Raw genomic sequence first — 19135 nt, forward strand, 5'->3', positions numbered from 1 at the left:
GGGAATGCTCTCTACATGGGGACACGTGGGCGGTGCCCGCCTGCCTCGCAGGATCGCACCCGCACCGGGGCTACTAAACACCGTGGGGAACGCAACACCAGACACACGCACAGCACGGCTACCTCTACACACCTACACATCGATAACTCTGAGCTCGCGGCTCCGCGGCCACAGGGGCGGGAGGGCACCCGCTGCCCTTGAGCGGGGACGGGGACGCGGCGCTCCCTGCGGCACCTCCGGCGATGGAGACAGGCGGGGCCGCTGCCAGCAGCCCCACGTTGCTCCCCATAGAGGGGGACAAAGGGGCCGAGCATCCTCCGCTCGTGGCTCCATCCAGCCCCGCTGCAACGGGTGCACATGGAGCGGCGCGCAACCGGAGGAAGCGGCAGCTCCCCAAAGCGGGGAGGGAGGAGCGCGGCCGCCCCCGGCACGGGTAGGGTCAGGGGGATCCCGCGCGCCCCAGATCCCCGCTTTGGGATCGAGGACCTCAGAGGCTGCTTCCGTGCCACACAGACGTGGGATGGAGCCCCGCGTCCCCCGCCCTGCCGGCACCACGGCCACGTGCTCGCAGCCGGCGGGAGGAGGCGGATTGCTGCAGGAAGGAGCCATTGGGGGAAGCAAAGAGAAACGCGGCCGGAGGAGCGCTGCGGCAGGAGCTGCCCTGCTGGGGAGCTCCACAGCGCTGCTCTGCAGTGCAGCCAACACCGGGTGCACCGCAGAGGATCACTGCGCTGGAGCATCACCCGCACCCCGTATCTCCACCAGCATCAGCTGCTGGTGATGGCCCCGTGTAAGAGCTCACTTAAGGCAGATTTCCTGCAGCACACGGGCTCCGCCAGCCGTGGGGGATGAGCACGGAGTGGGTCCCACGCGGGCACGGGCACCGGGGCATTGACGCCGGGCAGGCTGCCCCACGGCGTGGGCTCACGGTGCGGGCGGCTGTGCACCAATGTCTGGAGAGAGGAATAACACAGCCTCCCCGCGCCACGTGCGGATCACGTGCGTGCAACTTCGCTCTGCCCCAAACCGAGCGGCGGGGAGAGAGCGCGCCGCGGCCAAAACGCAAGGAGAGCGCCGGTCCTGGGGGACCCCCAGCCCCAAAGGGGGGGGACCCCACAGCACGGGGCAGCAGGTAGGGAGGGATTGCGATGGGTCGTGCCACCCCGCAGAGCCCTGGGCGCGGTGCGGCCAAAGGCAGCGCTCCCCAAGGGCTGGTACGAGGAACGGGAGGGAATCGAAGACGTGCTTGATAGGCAATCCAAAAGCAAAAGCAAAAAAGTAAAAATAATGATAATAAAGGAAATCAGAGGATTGGCTGTTCTCCAAGGGACGGGTGAGCGGGAGAGCTGGGCGGGGGGGGAGAAAATGGGGGCAGCGCGAGGCAGGGACAGAGCTGCAGGGGGAAGGGGCTGGGCAGGGGGTGCCGACAATGGGACCCCGCCAGGCGCTCGCCTTTCATGGGCGAAGAGCGGCAGCGAGCGGAGCGTGCCACGGGGCGGGGAGGGCTGCGGCCGCGGCCCCGCACAGCCACGGATGGAGGAGGAGTGGGTGTGTGCCGGGGGGATGGGGGGAGCTGGGAGCTCTGCCTTCCAGCGGCTTCAAGGCTAAATACCTGATTCCTGCATGTAAACAGCTGGTTTCGGTTTTTTTTTTTTTTTTTGATACGACCTGACTGTGGGAAAAGAAGAGAGTTACCTGCAGAGCGCGGCACTCAGTAGGTAAAGACCAAGTCCGAGATGCTGGACATGAGCCAGTCCCCCGCGATCATCTCCGTCACCTCGGGCGTGCAATAGTCCGGGAACTCGAAGTGCGAGGACGCGCCCCGCGGGAAGAGATCGAGGTCCTTGTCCAGGACGGACCAGTCCAGAGCCCCGCAGGCTGTGCCACCCGGTGCCCGAGCGGGCAGCACGCCCGGCAGCTCCTCCTCCAGCTCCTCGTCCGAGGAACCCAAGGAGGACGGAGGGGAGCCGGCAGGTGCGGGAGACGGGGACGCGCTCTCCGGGGACGGCTCGGGGCCGGTGGCGGCCGCGGGGCTGCGCTCGCCGGTGGGCACCGCGTGCCACGTGGCCGTGCCGGGGCAGTCCTCGGCGGGCGGCTCCGGCGGGTGCTGCGCGGTGCCCGGCTCGGGGGGCGGCTTGGAGGGCTGCCTGCGGGCGGCGGGGACGCGGCCCAGCACCGAGGGTTTGATCTTCACCGGGAGACGCGGGCGGGCGGTGGCGGTGCCCACTTTGCCCTTTTTCCGAGGGCGGTACTTGTAGTCGGGGTAATCGGCCATGTGCTTGAGGCGCAGGCGCTCGGCCTCCTTCACAAAGGGGATCTTCTCGGAGTCGTGCAGGAGCTGCCAGCGCCGACCCAGGCGCTTGGAGATCTCGGCGTTGTGCATGTCGGGCCACTGGTCCATGATCTTGCGGCGCTCGTGCTGCGACCACACCATGAAGGCGTTCATGGGCCGCTTGATGTGCCCACTGGGCGTCTTGCACCAGGCGGGCTCCGCGTCGTGGGCGGGCAGCGGAGCGCAGGGCTCCCGCCGCCCCTCGGAGCCCCTTCCCCGCATGGCTCGCTGCACCATGCCGGCCCCCCCGGTGCTCCCCTTACCGCCGCCGCCTCTCCCTCCCCGCCGGCCGCTACGCGCCGCGCCGCGCCGCCCCCATTGTGCGGAACGGGCGGCGGCGGCGGGGCGGGGCGCGGGGGGCCGCGGAGGGACCCGGGGGGGCACGGCTCCGCCGGGGCGGTGGCTGCGGGGCGGCTCCGGTGGGACCCCGGGATGCGGCGGCTCGGGGATGCGCTGCGGCGCTCTGGGGATGCTCCGGGTCCGGGGATGCTCTGGGGCGGGTCGGGTCCGCTCCGCGGATGCGCTCGGTTCGGGGATGCGCTCGGTCCGGGTGGGTTGCGGGTCCGGAGCGGTGCGGGCAGCCCTATAGGCTGGCAGCCCTGTAGCCGCACGCCCCTCTCGCCCCCCCGGTGCCGTTCTTATAGAAGAAGCGGCAGCCGCCGCCGCCGCCCCGCCCCGCCCCCGGTAAACACGGCCGCGCCGGTTCTGTCAATGGGAGGCGCCGCCCCCCCCGGCCCATTGGGCGCGGGGCGGGGGGGAATTTCCCCCGCTGCCAATGGGCGACCACCGGAGAGGGGTTGCTGGAGAAAAAGGCACCGAGGCGCGCCCCGGTACCCGCACCCTGGTGGGGGGGGGGGGGGAGGGGGGCACACCGCAGCGACCTCCCAGCACGAGCACCGCGGTGCCCATGGTTCACCCCACGGCTTCCAGCAGGAGCACCGGGATCCCGCTTCCCTCCTGGGGACTCCAGCGCCCAGCTGTGCCCCCGCCCCGCGCCCTCCCGTGCCCCATAGAAGCGAGGGATCGTTCAGCTTGTAAATGCCCTCTAAGGTCCCCAGGACCGACCCCGACCCACCCCACCGCGTCCCGCGGTGCCACCCTCCACCGTTCCCGAGCACCCCAGGGGCGGTGACCCATCGCCTCGCCGTGCCTGTGCCGTGAGCTGCCTTCACTTTCCGCCGGTGGAGACCCCGCACGCGGTAAGGCAGCTCGCCACGAGCAGACACCGGGCGGCCCTGGATGCCCTCGGTGCCGCTCAGGGCAGGCAGAGCTCTGCAGGCGGCGGGGCTCCCCCCCGACCTGAGCTCTCCAACCACCCCACGACCGCGGGCGTCGGTTCGCTGCCGTGCTCGGCTTCCCCCATCAGTTGGATGGGTCCTTCCCTCGGGGCCGAACGCACAACACCGCGACGCAGCGTTTCGGGGTCCCCGAACGGCGAGCGTAAACCGTCGGCCCGTCCGTACGCTAACTGTACAGATCACGTTCACGTCCCCGGGACGCCGCTCTATATTTAATCGGCCCTCGCAGCCCGTCTCGCCCGCAGGCCCGCTCCCCTCACGCCCGCCTCGTCCCGTCCCGGCTCCGCGCTCTGCCCCCGCTGCCGCCCACCCCGTGCGGCGCCAATGGCGGAGCCGCCGCGGCGCTGTTGCCCCGGAGACCGCGGGCTGCCCGCCGGGGGCCGCGCCCATTGGCTGAGGCCGCGGGGCGCGCTCCCATTGGCTGCCCGCCGCCGGTTGCCGTGGCGACAGCGGACGGAGCGCGGCCCGCGCCGCCCCGAGGCCTGAGCCGGCCCCGAGGCAGCACCGGGCCCGGGCCCGCTCCTGCCCCCCGGCTCCCTGCGCCGTTTCCCGTCACGGGGCTGCGAGAGCGGCTCGGTGAGTCCTCTCCCTCTCCCCCCAGCGGCCCCGCAGGCAGGGCCCGTCCCGCGTGGCGTGTCCGGCACGGCCCGGTGGGCAGCGGGGCCGGGGAGGGCCGCACCCGCCGCGAGGCCTCGGCTGAGCCCTCCGTCCGTGCAGCCGTCCTGACGGGATGCGGGCTGCCGCGGGGCTGCGGGGAGCGCGGGGATGCCTGTGGGGCAGGGGTGGGGTGCGGGGCCACCCCGGGGAACGGGCGGGGCTGCGGGGCTCAGCCTCCGCGCTGGGATCGCCGTTTTGTGTCCCAGAGCCTCCGCGGGGATGGATGCGAAGGGCCCGGTCCCGAGTGCCGTGGAGGAGCTTAAGAGAAGAGTAAGTGTTCTGTTCTTGCGGGGTTTGTGGTGCTCGGAGCATTATGGCCGTAACCGCAGCGTCTCTCAGACGGGTGGAGAGCTGCCGGTGGTAAAGGGAGAGGGGAACAAGAAGTGCAGGTCAGGCCGCAAAGGTCTCTGCTCAGCAGCCTCCTCTGACTCCCTGTCTTTTGTGTGCGACTGTTACGCCGAGTTTAGGATGACAGCACATGGCAGAAGGCAAAAGCAGAAAGGAAACTTCCAGCCCACAAGTTGACTTTGCCACCAATCACTGACGGAGACAAGAAGAAAGGGGAGAAGAACAAGACAGGTTGGGAGAGATTTCCCTTTATTCACTGCCCTTCTGTCACTGCCCCCTGGTGCCGCTTTTGCATTAACTCGGTGCTTTGTGCTGGGAGACGTTCGTCAAAAGCCACTAAAAGAAAAAGTGGCTGCGAATAAAGAGGGAGGACTAGAAAAGACCAGGAAACACTTTGTAGGCTCTGCTCCTGGGCTGTAACTGCAAGCTGCTTTTGCTGGAGCTGCAGAAGGTTTCAAATCAGTCTTTCAGTTGATCTTCTTATTTCCCTCAGCCACACATGACAGGAGGGGGTCGGTGTAAGGCTTTGTGTGAGATGTGTGTAAACACGTACGGGGCTTTTTCGTTGTTTCTCCAGCTTCATTTGTGTTGAGTAAAAAAACGCCCTTGCTCTCAAAGACATCGTCCCAAGAGAAGCACAGAAAATTTACTGAGAGGAAATCGGCGCTCAAGGAGGCTGAATTAGCTGAAATGTTGGAAGAGATCAAAATTACCACGGTACGTGTAACAAACATCCGGTGCTGGAATGTGGGTAGCTAATCCATAGTTACCCAGGTTGCTTTTATGGAGGAAATTCTAGCAGTCTGACTCACTCTTGCAAAATGGCACGTATTTATTTATTAATACACTGGAGGTAATTACGCTGCTCTGCTTGATGCTGGTGTAATCTAACCTTGATGTTGTCTGTTAAGAAAAACTGAAGATAAACCAAGAGAGTCCAGACTACAGCAGTAGAGGGGACGAGATTTAGAAATGTGACCTGTTTGAAAAGACTGTCGATGCCAGAATTTCTTAGTTTAGCAAAGAGAAGTTTGAGGTGGAGCACATGACCACAGTTTTTTAGATAGTTATTGATCAGCATGCAGCAGGTAGTAAGGAATGTGGAAGCAGGGCTGGGTTGTGTGGGAGAAGTCAGTGCCTTGGCAATGAGGCTGAAGCTTGCTGCGTGATGCCTGGCTGGTCAGGGCCTTACATGGGACAGGAATGCCCTAGGGGTGACAGATGATAGTGAGCAAACTGGGGGCAGGTGGCACTGATGGAATCTGCTGCCCATTAATCCGCAAATTCCTGTAGCACCTGACCAAGCTGAAGACAAAAGCTGTAGAGGAGCTGAAGCAGTGCAGTGACCACCTGGCAGAGACCAACTTCTGGCTGATGAAGGACATCCAGCACACTGATGATAGCACTGCCAAGCAAGCCAGAGACTTGCTACATCAGTATGAAGTGTATCAGGTGAGGTTTTAGAGTTGGCCAACAGGCCTGGTTCAGCAGAACATGAAGCTTCCCACTGCTCCTGTTAGTACTCAAGAATGGCCAGGCTTTGCATGGTCACCTCCACTGACTGGAGTATCCCCAGAGCTAGGGGGAGCTCTTTGATGCCCAGAGATTCTGTGAGATGCTCTTGCTTTGTGCCTGTTTTAAGCCATAGCCCATCAGGAAGCCTCTAGAGCTTCCTGACGGGTTACTGTCCCAAGCAAGAGTAGTCAGCCCTGTAACAGCCCAAATACATCCCTCTGTGGGGGAAGCTGGCTCCTGGAAGCCCCAAGACAATCCCCAGCACAGGTCCCATGCACAAGCTGGCACTAGCCACAGTGGTGGATTCATCTGTGCTGCTAGAACAGGCAATAGCATGAGAGGAACATTAGGAGTGCTTTGTGGGGACATTTCATAGATGTGGGGAATGACCAGTGTCTGGATTTCTCTGTGCAGATGATCGAGGCAATGACACAGGCCATCAGTCAGAACCAGCTGGATATGGCAAGGGCAGAGCTCCAGGAAATGGAAAAAACAATGGAAAAGAATCTGGAAAGTGAGTTGTTCTCATTGCTATGAAGCATGGTTTATGTAACCGTGTTACCTTTGCTTTCCATCTTGTTAGGCCGAAGACACTGCAGTGATGCTGTAACTGTCAAACTATTCACTTCCTGGAAACGAATCTCCCAGTTGTTGTATGGGGATTCTGTCCTGTCAGAGCCCTGTGGCACCCATCAGCCTGTGTGTCAGGGGGTGGGCAGAGCCACCTCCTTGGCAACAGTTTGCACCATTCCATTGGGGCAGGATCTGGTCAGGTGGTCTGACTTGGAGTGGCCATTCATTCCCACTGCTCACGTGGTGTGCAGTCTCTCTAATCCAGATTACTTCCCACATGGTGTGTCATCTGGCTCACGTAAATGCAGGACACCCTCTGGAACCCCTGAAATGACATTCTCTGCTTTGACTTTCAATTAGAGCTTCAACAGCAACTGGATGAAGTCACATCAAAAATACAGGTTCTCCAGGAGGAGCTCAGCATCCTGCGGACCTACACAGAGGTGCATTATCCAAACCAAGCTATGCAGATAGTTGTGCTGCTGTCCAACATCCAGAAGCTGAAGGAGCAACAGCAGGTGCTGAGACCTCTCCTCCTCTGCAGCATCATTAGGGAGGCAGGAGAGAGCAGGGGCAGAAGGAATGCAACGCTTGTCTTATTTAATGCTCTTGCTTCTGTGCACTGCCTCCTGCCACTCTCAGGATGAGATAGATGAGACAGAAAAAATGGGAAAGGCCATCCTGGAGAAACTGGAAGAAAAGGCACAGCTGGAACAAGAGGAGATATTACAGAAAGTCGTGGAGGTTTGTGGAATTCATGTGATGTCTTGGCAGAGGGGATCATTTTGTGGGAGCTGTGAGAAAAGTCACGGGCTTCTAGACGTTGCCCATTAGCAATAGCACATTTGCTGGCACACAGAGAATAACAGAGCATTGCTGCTCTGTTCTGGATCCCAAATTGGAGCTGTCTGTCAGCTGGGAAGGTCCATGACAAGCACTTCTGAGTTGCTGCTGTACTCTGATGTGACGAAATATTCTCAGGCTTGTTCCTGAGAGTTTGCCATGTGACCCAACATTCACCCTGCTTTATTCCATTATTTAGGTAGCTGCCTGGCTGCTTGGTGGTGACACTGCTGAGGCAGCTCAGCTCAGAACAGGAAGAGCTCCTTTTGTACAGTTTCTGCTTGCATGATATGCTTGGCACTTTTTCAGGGTTAGCAGCTTGAGAGCACTGAGAAAATATCAATCACTGAGTCCTTTTACAGCTTGCTCTGATGCAGGACTGCTGTCTGCTTTTACAGGTGAATCTGTAAGCACAGACAATACAAGTAACCCAAGCAATGTTAATAAGCTTTCCCTGGGAAACTGAACCAGATTTCTTAGAGTTGCTCAGTCTTGTTCTATGGTCAGCCCAATGGGATCTCTTTGTAGACCTGGAACCAAAACCTTATTATTAAGCAGGAGTAATTTCCTTGAAGAATAATGCATCTAAATGCAGCTAGCATTGGCATCTGACAGTGGCAGGGTCTCATGCTGGTAGTTACTGTGGTTTTCTTCTCTTCACCCACACAGGAGGTGTTGCTACACCAGGATGGGCTGAAGCAGATGGTTATCAACAATCACGTTCTTAGACGTGAAATAATAAGACAAAGAGAGGTGAGTGGGTTGGGGGAGGGCCAGCACAGTAAAGCAGAGCTAGACACCCTCAGTCCTTGCCCTTTATGAGGGTTCTGTGTGCCCTGGTGGGGTCTGTTGCTTTCTGCTTCCACTGGAGCCAGTGGGCTGTTAGGCTTCCTGCAATGCCTGCTGGACCGCTCACCCTCAGGAGGTCCTGTTAGGGAACTTACTTGCACGAGGGATGTTTTCTAGCTCTGCTGCTAGTAAAATCTCTAGAACTTTAATTACTGCTTCTATTGTAAAATAAAGAAGTCTTAGAAATGTAATTCATTCAGATTATTAAAGACCTGGAAGAGGAGATCGACAAGCTGAAAAGAAGCGTCCAGACACTGCGCCAGAGTGCAAGAGACCCAAGAGAGATGATCTTTGCTGACATTTTTCTCCGCAGACCAAAGTAAGCCAGTGAATTCCCAGAGAAGTAAGGCTGGCTGATGGGCAGGCACAGGCCTTTCTCTGTGGCCTTGGGTCGCAAGAGTCCGTGGTGCTGAGTCTTAGTGCTACTGCCACAGACGCCGCTGTCAAACCTACACCCAGTCCAGGGTATAAACTCACAGCTTACAGTGGTCCTGCTGGGAAAGGTTGCTGCCAGGTCTCTTGTCTTGCCTAAGAGCAGCTGGGAACCAGCCAAAATAACTGCAGTGTGCTGTCAGCTTTGGTCACATCTCACCTCACTTCTAGGCTTCCTTTTGTTCATCCTGTAAATGGCGATAATTATTGACTGCAGGAGCAGGCAGGAGCAGCAGAGCTTTTCAAGGCCCTCGTGACTACATTGATTCTTATTTTATCGTTCTTTTCTCTCTGTGCTTGGGAAGCAAAACTAAAAGGAGGTGGCCAAGCTCCTGCGGAGTGTCCCTGTCAGGGCAGGGCTTACCCATCTCAAGCCACTTTGCTTGTTGTGTGAAATGGCACGAGCGCTCTGTGGGAACAAAGATGGGGCAGCCATTTCCCTAATATGTCAAAAAAAAATGTCTGAGGCATTCATTGGCAGCAAAAAGGCAACACTTTGTTGTCTTTCCCAGCGCTCTTTCCCTGCCCTCATTCAGTGGTAGCTGATTACTTGCAGAATGGAGGTTGTGGTTAATCTCCACTCCCTCCTACCAGTGTGCACTGTGTTTATACTGGATATTAAAGTTATGAAGGGCAAGGAGAATCCTTGCTGTTTGTTGACGGGGAGCAGACTCTGCCAGATGGCTCACGGGACCGCGGGGCTATCCTCTGCAGGGACGAGGGACAGGCTGGCCAAGTCTGTAGGCTGAGGCGTACCAGCAGCCCGCTGTGACAAGTTATTTTCCACCATAGCCACGGCGGGATCCCATCCCACCAAACAGCAAGCTGGAGGCCCCACTGCGCCTTCTCCTGCAGTGCTGGGGTCCTGCCCAGAGCGCAAACAATTCAGAGCCGTTGAGTGCCCCAGCTTTCTGTGTTGTCAGCTGATGGAGGGTGACAATAAATTTGATCAAATATGTTTAAATCTTGACTATGACGTAGCCTGAAACCTGCAGCTGTGCGCAGAACTGCATGCAAGCACGAGTTTATTTGCAGCCGCTCTACACGCTGCTCACAGCACAGAGATACCTGTTCAGGGAGGCTTTGAAGGCTGTAGGCCAGCACCTCACACACACACGCACGGGGTTATTGACGTGGCATGAAAATACAATCCCCTGCGATGGGCAGATGCTCAGCCAGCAAGCCAGTGGTGGGCTGGATCTCCTGTACGGGGTTCTAAAGGCAGGCCAGGTGTGGCTGCGGGGCTGTGGATGCGTGATCTGAAGCAGGAGGAGAGCCCGGAACGTGTCAGGAGGCTGTGGGAGAGGCGAGTGGCTGCGTGATGGATGGGTACAACTTGAATTTTTTTTTTTTTCCTGATAAAAGAATGATTAAAAAAAAAGAGGGAATTCGTTAGCCTCGACAGCTGGCGGGGCTGGGGTTACTGAGGGTGGCTGGGAGAAAAGTTAAAAATAGCAGGAAGGCCCAAGTGGAAAGTTTGTGTAATATCACAAGTCAGGCATTTGGTGCTTACCCGCCCTGACAGGCAGGACTCCGTGCCAGAGCCCGCTCCGCCATCTCCGCCGATTCCCACTGACCTCCCTGCAACTTTTCACACGACTCCAGCAGCCGTTCGTGTTTCTCGTTAACCCTTTGGTTCCAGACTTTGGCTTTGCTTCTTGAAAGAGTAAAATCGGGTGTAAGCTGCGCTTAGCCTGGAAGCGCAAGGGCACCCGGCAACTCGGGACTGCTGCTGGCTCGCCTTGGGTTCCCTGCGTGCTGCTGGCAGCACCTGTGAAGCCCCGTGGAGCTGTAAGCCCCCATGTACCCACTTGTGTCTGCATTTTGGTTTTCCCTCTTTAAAAACCCCCCTTCCTTGCAGGGACCCCAGCTGGGTTTCGCTAGCAGCTTGGAGTCCTGCACTGGAGGCACTCTTGGTGCGGTTTGTCCTGGCCTGACGCGCAGACAGATGAGCACACCTCTGAGCAAGCCCAGCTTGCTGTGTTTGTCCTTTCTGTGCGAGAAAGCAGATGGAACCGGCTGCTCTGATGTGCTTTCTCTGCTTTTGTTTGTCTTTTGGGATTGACAGAGGGGCAGCTGATTTTGTTCTTCTCCTCGGAGTCCTGCAGCCTGGCTCGGGTTTGCTGGGGAGTTGGGCCGCGCTCTGCTTCATGCTGAGCAAGGGCTGCGCCCCAGAACCGTGCATCTGCTTCCAAAGGGCTTTTGTCCACTGCTCCCTCGGCACAGCTGCCGGTTCCTGCTCTTTCCTTTGTCCCTTGTATCTCTCCTCTCTGCTCAGGTGCACACCAGACACCGAGGTGCTCCTTCGCATCCCCACGGAGGAGACGCCGCTCCCCTGGTGCCCGCAGCGCTCGGACGAGGTGCCGACCTGCGCAGCCCTTCCTTCCCCAGCAGCCCTCCTTCCTCCCAGCCCCACTCAGCCGCTGTGAGGACTCAGTTACAAGGTGCAGGAGGGTCCGCTGTGGTACGGCTGTGCTGTGTTGTAAGAAGCACGATGAAAGCCCCTTGATGTCGGCCCCCTGTGCGACCTGACCTCACACCGGCAGCGTCACCTGTCCCTGCTGGGACACCGCGGTGGCTCCAGGAGGGGCTGCAGCCAAAGCCCGACCAGGACTCTCCGTTGTGGTGCCCCAGGGGCGTCCCAGGGCCGGCCCCGACGCCCCGAGGTGAGCACATGTCAGCGTGGACCGGGCTGCTGTCCCAGACCGGGGCCTTTGTGGGACAGAGCCCGCACGCAGGTTCAAATAAAAACAGCCCTGTTCAAAACGCGCCTGTGCCCCGCGCTGTCCGTTACCGGCTCTGGGGCCGGCGCTGCCAAACAGAGGCATCGCAGCCCCGCCGGTCCCAGCTCTGCCGCCCCTCCGGGCAGCAGCGGGCACGGCTCGGCTCGGCTCGGCTCGCTCCTTACTTGGCGAAGCGGCGGAGTCGCGCTCTACCCCGGGGCGCCGCGAGATGGAGCCGGACGGGGCCGGGCGGGGGGCGCGGGGGTCCGGCCCCACGCGGGACAGGAGCGTGGCTGAGCCCCACGCCCGCCCCAGCGCTGCTCCAGCGACGGCACCTCGGGACGGGACGGGAACGGGCTCCCGGGAAGCCCTGGGGGCGGGGGATCCCAAGGGGGGATCTCGCCGAGCCCCGGTACCGGGGGCACCGGGAGCCCCGCGGGAGCCTCGGGGACCGGACGGAGCAGCGGGGGTGCGCGGAGCCGGGCGGCGAGGGCCGCTGCGGGCGGGAGAGGGGGGGATCGGCCAGGGGAGCGGGGGAGGGACCGGCAGCGGCGGGGGGGCTCCACCTCCCGGGCTTTAAAGCCTCGCAGCTCCGGGGCTGGGCGGCGGACGTCAGCCCGGCCCGGGGAAAGTTTGTGCCGCTGGGAGCGGGACCGGCGGGGCCGTGCTCGTGACCTCGGGGCTGCACCGCCGGGGGGCTGCAGGGAACCGGGTCCCGTAGGGGCCGCCTCTCCGAGCCCCGCTGCCCGCCGAGCCCCAGATGACCCTGAACACGCAGCCCGGGAGCAAGAGCCCGCTGCGGAGGAGGGCCAGCACCCCTCTGCCGCGGGTACCGGGAGCCACGCCGCGGGCTGAGCTCGGTCACCCCCAACTCGGGGAGTCCTCGACTGAACCGGGTGCCAGAGCCGCAGCACCGCGGGGCAGTTGGTCCTCCGAGTCCTCTGCCTCCTCCAGCTGCTGGGAGCACCGCGTGGTGCTGCTGGGAGACCCCGGAGTGGGCAAGACCAGCCTGGCCAACGCCTTCGCTGGCATCCAGGAGCGGGACCTGCTGGAGCAGCATGGAGGTGGGTGCTGCGCGGCTGGCGGGGGCTTTCTGCAGCAGTGTCACCCCCTGCGGGGCCAGGAGGAGGTAGCGGGGTGTGTTCAGGTGCAACACGCGCTTGAACAAAGTCATGAGCAATGCAGAGAGGAGCGTGTCGGGGAGAGGGGAGGACCGCTGGGTCTCAGCTGCACCAACCGAGTTCTCCCGGTGTCTTGCAGAAGCCGCCTATGAACGCACGCTGTCAGTGGATGGCGAGGAGACCACGCTGCTGGTGATGGACACCTGGGAGCCGGAGCGGAGGGTACATGGGGCTGTGAACCTGGGCTGGGCACTGCATGAGCCCCAGCTGCCAGCAGGGCTGGGGGTGCTGGGGAAGAATGAGGCCTGAGGTCAGACCTCTGGCCCAGGGCAGCCTCTCCGACATTCTTTGCTTCCTGTGCTGCAGGCTGAGAGGTGCCCAGCATATCCTCACTCTCTCTGACAGGGCTCCCACAGCAAGGCCCTGTCAGTGCAGGAGCAGCCTTGTGCATGGCAGGAGCTGTGTAGGTATCCCCCACCCCATGCAGATGTCCCTTGCAGAGAGGGACAAAGGGGCTGCAGGACAGAGCATGGTGCGAGCCAATGGTTTGGGAGCTGGGCTGAAAGGAGCAAATCCACGTGAGGCGGTGCTGGCAGCCAGGGCACGTGCTCTCAGCAGAGCCATGGCCCCAAGAGCCTGGCACAGTGCTCTCCCTCTGCCCCATGCAGTGGAGGTTTCTTTCTGCCAGAAATCCCAGCGCAGCATCGCTGCCTTCCTCCCCCTGTGCTGCCCTCCCCCATGGCTGTGCTGGGGTTCTGCAGGTGTCATGATGGGTCCCTGGGAACCTGGACAGAGTCAGCGCCCAGGCTGCACGCAGGCACAGTGACGCTGTGGGCTGGGGCTGCATTTTGTGCAAATTCCTGTGCTGTCCAGAGGTGCTGTAGCATTGCATTGCTCAGAGAACAGCCCTTTATTTCCACGGTTGCTTTATCCCACTTTGCCCAGCTAGGAGCAGTGCGTGGCTCACGATGCTGTGCCCACCACACTGGCATTGTGTGGCCAAAAGCAGCTCCGGGAGTGGCTCTGTCCCCAAGCTGAGCCCGCAGCCCTAATTTGTTGCTGATAGAGGAGGAAAATGAAACGTGCCTCAGAACCAGGAGCTGCGTTTTGCTGATGGAGACATGCCCACAATGCGGGTGCTGGTGGGGCACGCTGGCAGGTCCCTGTCACCCAGTGCTGGGTGAACCCCAGGAGCCACTGGGGATGCCACCAGCCCTCACGGCGCAGTGATGGGCCCTTCCCCATGTGCTGGCAGGGCGAAGAGAGCTGGCGCCGCAGCCAGTGCCTGCAGGTGGGCAACGCGTACGTCATCGTGTACTCCATCACGGACCGCAGCAGCTTTGAGAGCGCCTCGGAGCTGCGTATCCATCTGCGCCGCGCACGGCAGGCCGAGGACATCCCCATTATCCTAGTGGGGAACAAATCCGACCTGGTGCGCTGCCGTGAGGTCTCCATTGAAGGTGAGCATGTCTGTGTCCTCACATCTGTCCCCATGTCCCATGCTACGGCTTCTGCTACATCCCCCAGCGCAGGGGGTGCCAGCGGGGCGGTGCCCCCTCCCTGCCTTCCCCTTGCAGAGGGCCGTGCCTGTGCCGTGGTTTTTGACTGCAAGTTCATCGAGACGTCGGCTGCCCTGCAGCACAACGTGGCCGAGCTCTTCGAGGGGGTGGTGCGGCAGCTCCGCCTGCGCCGCGAGGGCAAAGAGCCTGCGTCCAGCCACCGGCGCAAGGAGAGCCTCAGCAGGAGGGCCCGGCGCTTCCTCGACAGGGTGGTGGCCAGGAACAGCAGCAAGGTGACCCTCAAAGCCCGCTCCAAGTCGTGCCACGACCTGTCCGTGCTCTGAGAGCCGCTGCAAGCCCATCCCACTGGACTTGGAGGAAGGGGACTGCCCTCTGCCATCAGCGTGGCCAGCGGCTGCGTGGGGCCAGCAGAGCACAAATGGGGCCATAGCAATGCTGAGGACGTGGAGCTGCTGAGGGACACCCAGGGTTCACTGGATCCGGCTGCTTCCCCTCTGGAAGGGGGGATGAGTGGGGCTGGGTCCCCTGATCTGCATGTGTGGGGTGGGTACCAGGGCGGCTGCCCGGCTCCTAGGGGGCTGGAGGTGAGGCTATGGCTCTGCAGGGCTGCCGGCAGTGGGGCTTGTGCTGCTCGTGGCTCCCGTCCTTTACAGGGCAGCGGGGAGCGGTGAGTGGCCACCCCAAGGACAGGAGCCCGGCAGGGGGAGGGGCTGAGGGAGCTCTGGCAACATCACCTGGCACCCCCAGCCCCTCCAAGCCAGAGCTTCATGCCATGTCTCCCTGGAACCGGTGTTTGCCTGAGGTATTTCTGCTGTCTCTGTACCGGTGCAATGGGGAAACCCCTCGATCTGCAGAATAAACCACGTCTGGGACATGCTCATCTCTGCTGGGTCCCTGCCATAGGGAACCAGGTTCCTTGGCTGGGACAGAGGTTCTGCTGCAGCCAGACTGCAGCAGCTCCATCTTCATCAGCCCAAACACCCGAGGACAAGGGCAGCCTTAGCCTCTGGCCGTGTTTCCTTAGCCACCCTTGGTGGAAGCCTCAGTTCCTTACCCAGTGGTCACAGCATCATCCCCTGTAATGGCAGAAGCCCTCTGTGCTTCTCCCTTCCCAGAAAAACATCTAGGAAGAGCTCAGCACCACCTCCTGTTGCTACGGTGCAGATTTAAAGCCTCTGTGCAGGATTTGGGCCCCCCATGGGAGACACAGCCTGGGCCAGGAGCCAGCCCCTGGATGCCCTGGGAAGGGGCAGCGGCAGCAGGAAGGGACGTGCCGGGCTGCAGCGAGCACCAAGTGACCCCCGGCACACAGGAAGGTGACACTGGGGCCGCGTGGGCTCTGCCAGTTGTTTTTAGGCTGTGCTGCTGGCGAGTGGCTGGGATACGGCAGAGGAGCCTGCTCAGCAGGCCTGGGCCCGGTGCCAGGGAGGCTCCATGGTGCCCTCCTGCCCTGCACGGGTCGGGAGTTTCCATTTGCTCCTCATCCCGAGCATGGGGAGCCACCAGCAGCCAGCATCATGCAGCCAAGGAGGGCCCAAGGGGATGTTTCCCCATCTCTGCTGAAAGCTGGGCTCTCCTGCATCACTCGGCACTCCTCGGCCTGTTGGGGTTTGCAGTGTTGCTGCTCTCTCCTTGTTACTGCTTTGGCTCCGGGTGCTGCTCCGTGCCCCAGTTCCTGGTGCTGCTGGATGTGATGCTGTGAGTCCATCCTGCAGCTGTGGCCAATGCTTCCCTGCAGCGGGAGGCGGGGGCGGGGGGAGCGGGATGGAAAGTTGGCAGCCAGCAGCGAGGGGAGTGGAAAGAATGAGCTCAAACCCAGAAAAATGCGGCCCTGCTGGAGGGTGGGAGGAAAGGCCAGGGGGGGCTGCGGCGAGGCGCTGGGAAAGGGAAGGAGGGAGGGAGGAGGTGCTGCTGGGGGGGCAGGGGCTGCCTGCAGCCATCAGCTGGGCTCTCACCTGGGCCAGGTATGGCCAGGGCTCGGCAGCACTAAGAAGTTCTCTTGGGATTGCCACGTGCCAGTGCCGTCGGTCCCAGTGCCATCCATCCCTGCATGGCCACTGTTCCCAGTGCAATCTCCCCCAGTCTCGGTTCCAGTGTGTGCCTTTCTGGGATGAGGGATTCTACTGGTGGCACACTGCTGTGGTGGGATGCCAGCCTGCAGGCAGGGCAGCTCCTGTGCCAGTCCTCAGCCCTAGGGTACATGGGGCACCCAGTGCCCAGCAACCACCCTCTTGCCAATCTTGTTTCCCCAACGTGCTGGAGGGGGCTCAGCCACCTCTGATGTTTTAAGACCAAGGCCCTGCACTCGGGGCAGTTTCCCCCCTAATGTCCCCATTCACTGCCACCCCAAGGAACGAGGCCGCAGCCCACCCAGTGAGGAAAGTTAAGGCTGGCTCACTGCGCTGCAGCGCATCTTTTCATGGGTAGCCATGGCCAAGAAAAGCACAGGGGAGGAGGGCAGCCACTTCCCTGCACCACGGAGCAGGTCCTGCTCTCAGGCCCCACTGGGAATTTGCTCTGCTTTCCCAGCCAGAGCTGCAGGAAAGCCCCATGGCCACTGGTTGGGGAGCAGTCCCTTGGACGGACTCCACTATAGCTCCGAGACCCCAGCCAGGGCACCCAGTGGGGAGCTGGGACATCCTCAGTGGAACCTCACACCCGCTGGGCCACTTTCGAGAAGGGCTATAAAGGTCTTTTGAAGGTTTTTTTGATAAAAGACTCAGCAGTAGAATACGCAAGAGCGTTAGCATTTCTGCTGCTATTTTGGGTTCTGGTCTAATAGCACGTGCTGGAAGGACAGGAGCGGATCGCAGCCCTGCAGCCTTCGGTCTGGGCTCTCCCCAGGCTTGCAGCCTGCCCTGAGAGCACAAGCAGAGGTTTTCCTGCAAAACGGAGCGTGCTGAAGATTTGACAGCTGCTTGCAGGGAAAGGGCCTGTGAGAAACCAGACCCTGATTAAAACCAGTACATGCGGGCACTGATTTGGGAACACAGAGACATCATTTTAGGCTGGCTTATGGTCACCTGGGATCTGGCTGTCCTCGCTGTGCTCTGCCATGGGGTGGGATGCTGGGTGCTGCCGACCTCACTGCCTGTCCCTTTTCTTTGTGAAAGAATTGGTGACACCATGAGGACAGTGTCCAGGCAGGAGGCCAGCCCTGGAGGAAGGCGTATCAGCGCTCCCGAGAGGGCTTTTCATCCACCCGCTGCCTGAAATACGAAACTATGAATCACCCCAGGTCCTGAAATAGATTTTTTTTTTTTTGAGAAAATATTGGGAAAAAAAAAAAGAAAAAAAAAAAGAAAGAAAAAAGAATGTAACACATGCCTTTTGTCCCTGCTGTGCTCTGCTCCCCTGCCCATGGTTCGGCTCTGGGCCAGTCCCCGGAGCCAGCGGAGCTGCTGGGGCCCTCACTGCCACCTGTGAACCCCAAACCAGACCCTGGGGAGGGGACGTGGTGGGACCACAGCGGCATCACAGAGGCTGGTGTACACCACAGGTTCGGGAGGCTGATTTCACCCCATGACAACGTGCAGTGCTGGTTTACACTGGGCGAATCCTTCTTTCTCACAACAGGAGGACAGAGGTGATTTCCCTGCTGGCAGCAGAGGATCTCCTCCTGCTGAAAGGCAGGGGCAGCTCCCAGTGACCTCTGCTGAATCATGAGTCTTTGCTTTTTGGCCTTTGCTGTGGGATGGAAAGGATGCAGACAGACAAAGCCATTTTTCACCAGGCCTGAGCCTCAGAAGCAGCTGCCAAGCCAGGGCTGCGGTGACAAGTGCAGGCAGCACCAGCGACTGGGGGACATCCCAGCCATAGAGAGGAGGACGCAATGGCACTGAGGAGGAGGAGGTGGCTGGGTGACATAGCCGGGCTGCCAGCAGCTCAGAGGGAGGGAATATTCACAAGGAAAACATGCGTTTTGGCCAGTTTTCCATCAGAGCTCTGGCAGCAAAGAGTTTGATTTCATTGACAAGGCATTTCTGTAAGAGAGGTTATTTGCTGAGCACAACCACAGGTGGGTTGAGGGTGTGCAGGGGACACTGCAGCAGGGCAGAGCATACAACCAGCCCAGGGTTGGAGGAGAAGCTCAGGACTCCCAGACCTTGCTCACACGTGGTACAGGCTCAGCTCTGTCCTGCATCCCGTCCCCTGTCTCCCTTCAAAAAATGCTGTCCATACTTAGGCAGCCGCCGCCGTGTTCCCCTCGCAGGCAGAATGTCAGTACAGATCCTCGCAGTGGGGTAAACATGCCTGAGCTGACACAGCACAGTGTCCCAGCACTGCAATCCGTCAGCGGGACCGGCCTCGTGCCACGGGATTGGCAGCCATTGGGTATCCCAAGCTGGAAGGGATCCACGAGGACCATTGGATCTAAATCCTCCATCTCACCAACCTCAGGGTGACCCGCTGCTCCTGCCAGGAGGGCACTGGGATCCCCCAGACCCTGCAGCACCCAGCCACTTCGCATCCCTCCCCTTCCTCTCCATCACTCTGGCCCGCAGTGCTCTCTTTCACAGCCTTTGCGCACCCCATGCTGCACCACACCCCCCACCACGCTGCTCCGTGCCCTCCAGGACTGGGGGACCAGCACCAGGGCGGGTGGATCCGTGCTGCACAGCTGCCCCTTTTGCACGGGTGGGAGAAGGGGACTGCCGCTGGCGGACACAGTGTGACATCCTTCCACGAAACTGGGGAGAGGTTTCAGGCCCTCACTGGGGGATCCAGGCTCGGAGTCAGGCCCGAGGGTGGAAGGCAAGGCCTGGGGACGGAGGGCAGGAGCGCCGGGCCCGGTGGGCAGCGAAGCGAGCGCGGTGCCGGCATCAGCATCGGGCTCAGGCCTAGGCCCGGGCCGTGGGGGGGAGCACCACTCGGTCTCCTAGCAACGCGCCCCCTGTTGCCGGGTGCGTGACGCGCGGCGCCG

At 60.9% G+C, this 19135-nt stretch overlaps 3 protein-coding genes across 3 annotated transcripts; 2 read left to right on the forward strand and 1 right to left on the reverse strand.

Annotated features, from left to right (window-relative positions):
- Positions 1644 to 2638, reverse strand: SOX12 (SRY-box 12). The gene has a single exon (XM_021416810.1). The coding sequence runs from the start codon at positions 2567 to 2569 to the stop codon at positions 1712 to 1714; it is 858 nt and encodes a 285-aa protein (XP_021272485.1). The 5' UTR covers positions 2570 to 2638; the 3' UTR covers positions 1644 to 1711.
- On the forward strand, positions 4071 to 11615 carry C19H20orf96 (chromosome 19 C20orf96 homolog). The gene is made up of 11 exons (XM_021417184.1): positions 4071 to 4206; positions 4494 to 4557; positions 4755 to 4866; positions 5213 to 5352; positions 5929 to 6087; positions 6565 to 6664; positions 7084 to 7241; positions 7366 to 7467; positions 8236 to 8319; positions 8616 to 8734; positions 11126 to 11615. The coding sequence occupies exons 2-11, from the start codon at positions 4507 to 4509 to the stop codon at positions 11274 to 11276; spliced, it is 1176 nt and encodes a 391-aa protein (XP_021272859.1). The 5' UTR covers positions 4071 to 4206; positions 4494 to 4506; the 3' UTR covers positions 11277 to 11615.
- REM1 (RRAD and GEM like GTPase 1) lies at positions 12153 to 15083 on the forward strand. The gene is made up of 4 exons (XM_021417188.1): positions 12153 to 12634; positions 12831 to 12913; positions 13947 to 14151; positions 14269 to 15083. The coding sequence occupies exons 1-4, from the start codon at positions 12331 to 12333 to the stop codon at positions 14532 to 14534; spliced, it is 858 nt and encodes a 285-aa protein (XP_021272863.1). The 5' UTR covers positions 12153 to 12330; the 3' UTR covers positions 14535 to 15083.

Source organism: Numida meleagris, chromosome 19, assembly GCF_002078875.1.
Source record: "Numida meleagris isolate 19003 breed g44 Domestic line chromosome 19, NumMel1.0, whole genome shotgun sequence".
Classification (NCBI taxonomy): domain Eukaryota; kingdom Metazoa; phylum Chordata; class Aves; order Galliformes; family Numididae; genus Numida; species Numida meleagris.

Coding starts and splice junctions, on each gene's coding strand:
- SOX12 (XM_021416810.1), bottom strand. CDS start 2,569: ATGGTGCAGCGAGCCATGCGGGGAAGGGGCTCCGAGGGGCGGCGGGAG.
- C19H20orf96 (XM_021417184.1), top strand. CDS start 4,507: ATGGATGCGAAGGGCCCGGTCCCGAGTGCCGTGGAGGAGCTTAAGAGA. Junction 4,558..4,754: donor TGGAGGAGCTTAAGAGAAGA/GTAAGTGTTCTG, acceptor CGCCGAGTTTAG/GATGACAGCACATGGCAGAA. Junction 5,353..5,928: donor AAGAGATCAAAATTACCACG/GTACGTGTAACA, acceptor AAATTCCTGTAG/CACCTGACCAAGCTGAAGAC.
- REM1 (XM_021417188.1), top strand. CDS start 12,331: ATGACCCTGAACACGCAGCCCGGGAGCAAGAGCCCGCTGCGGAGGAGG. Junction 12,635..12,830: donor CCTGCTGGAGCAGCATGGAG/GTGGGTGCTGCG, acceptor GGTGTCTTGCAG/AAGCCGCCTATGAACGCACG. Junction 14,152..14,268: donor CCGTGAGGTCTCCATTGAAG/GTGAGCATGTCT, acceptor TTCCCCTTGCAG/AGGGCCGTGCCTGTGCCGTG.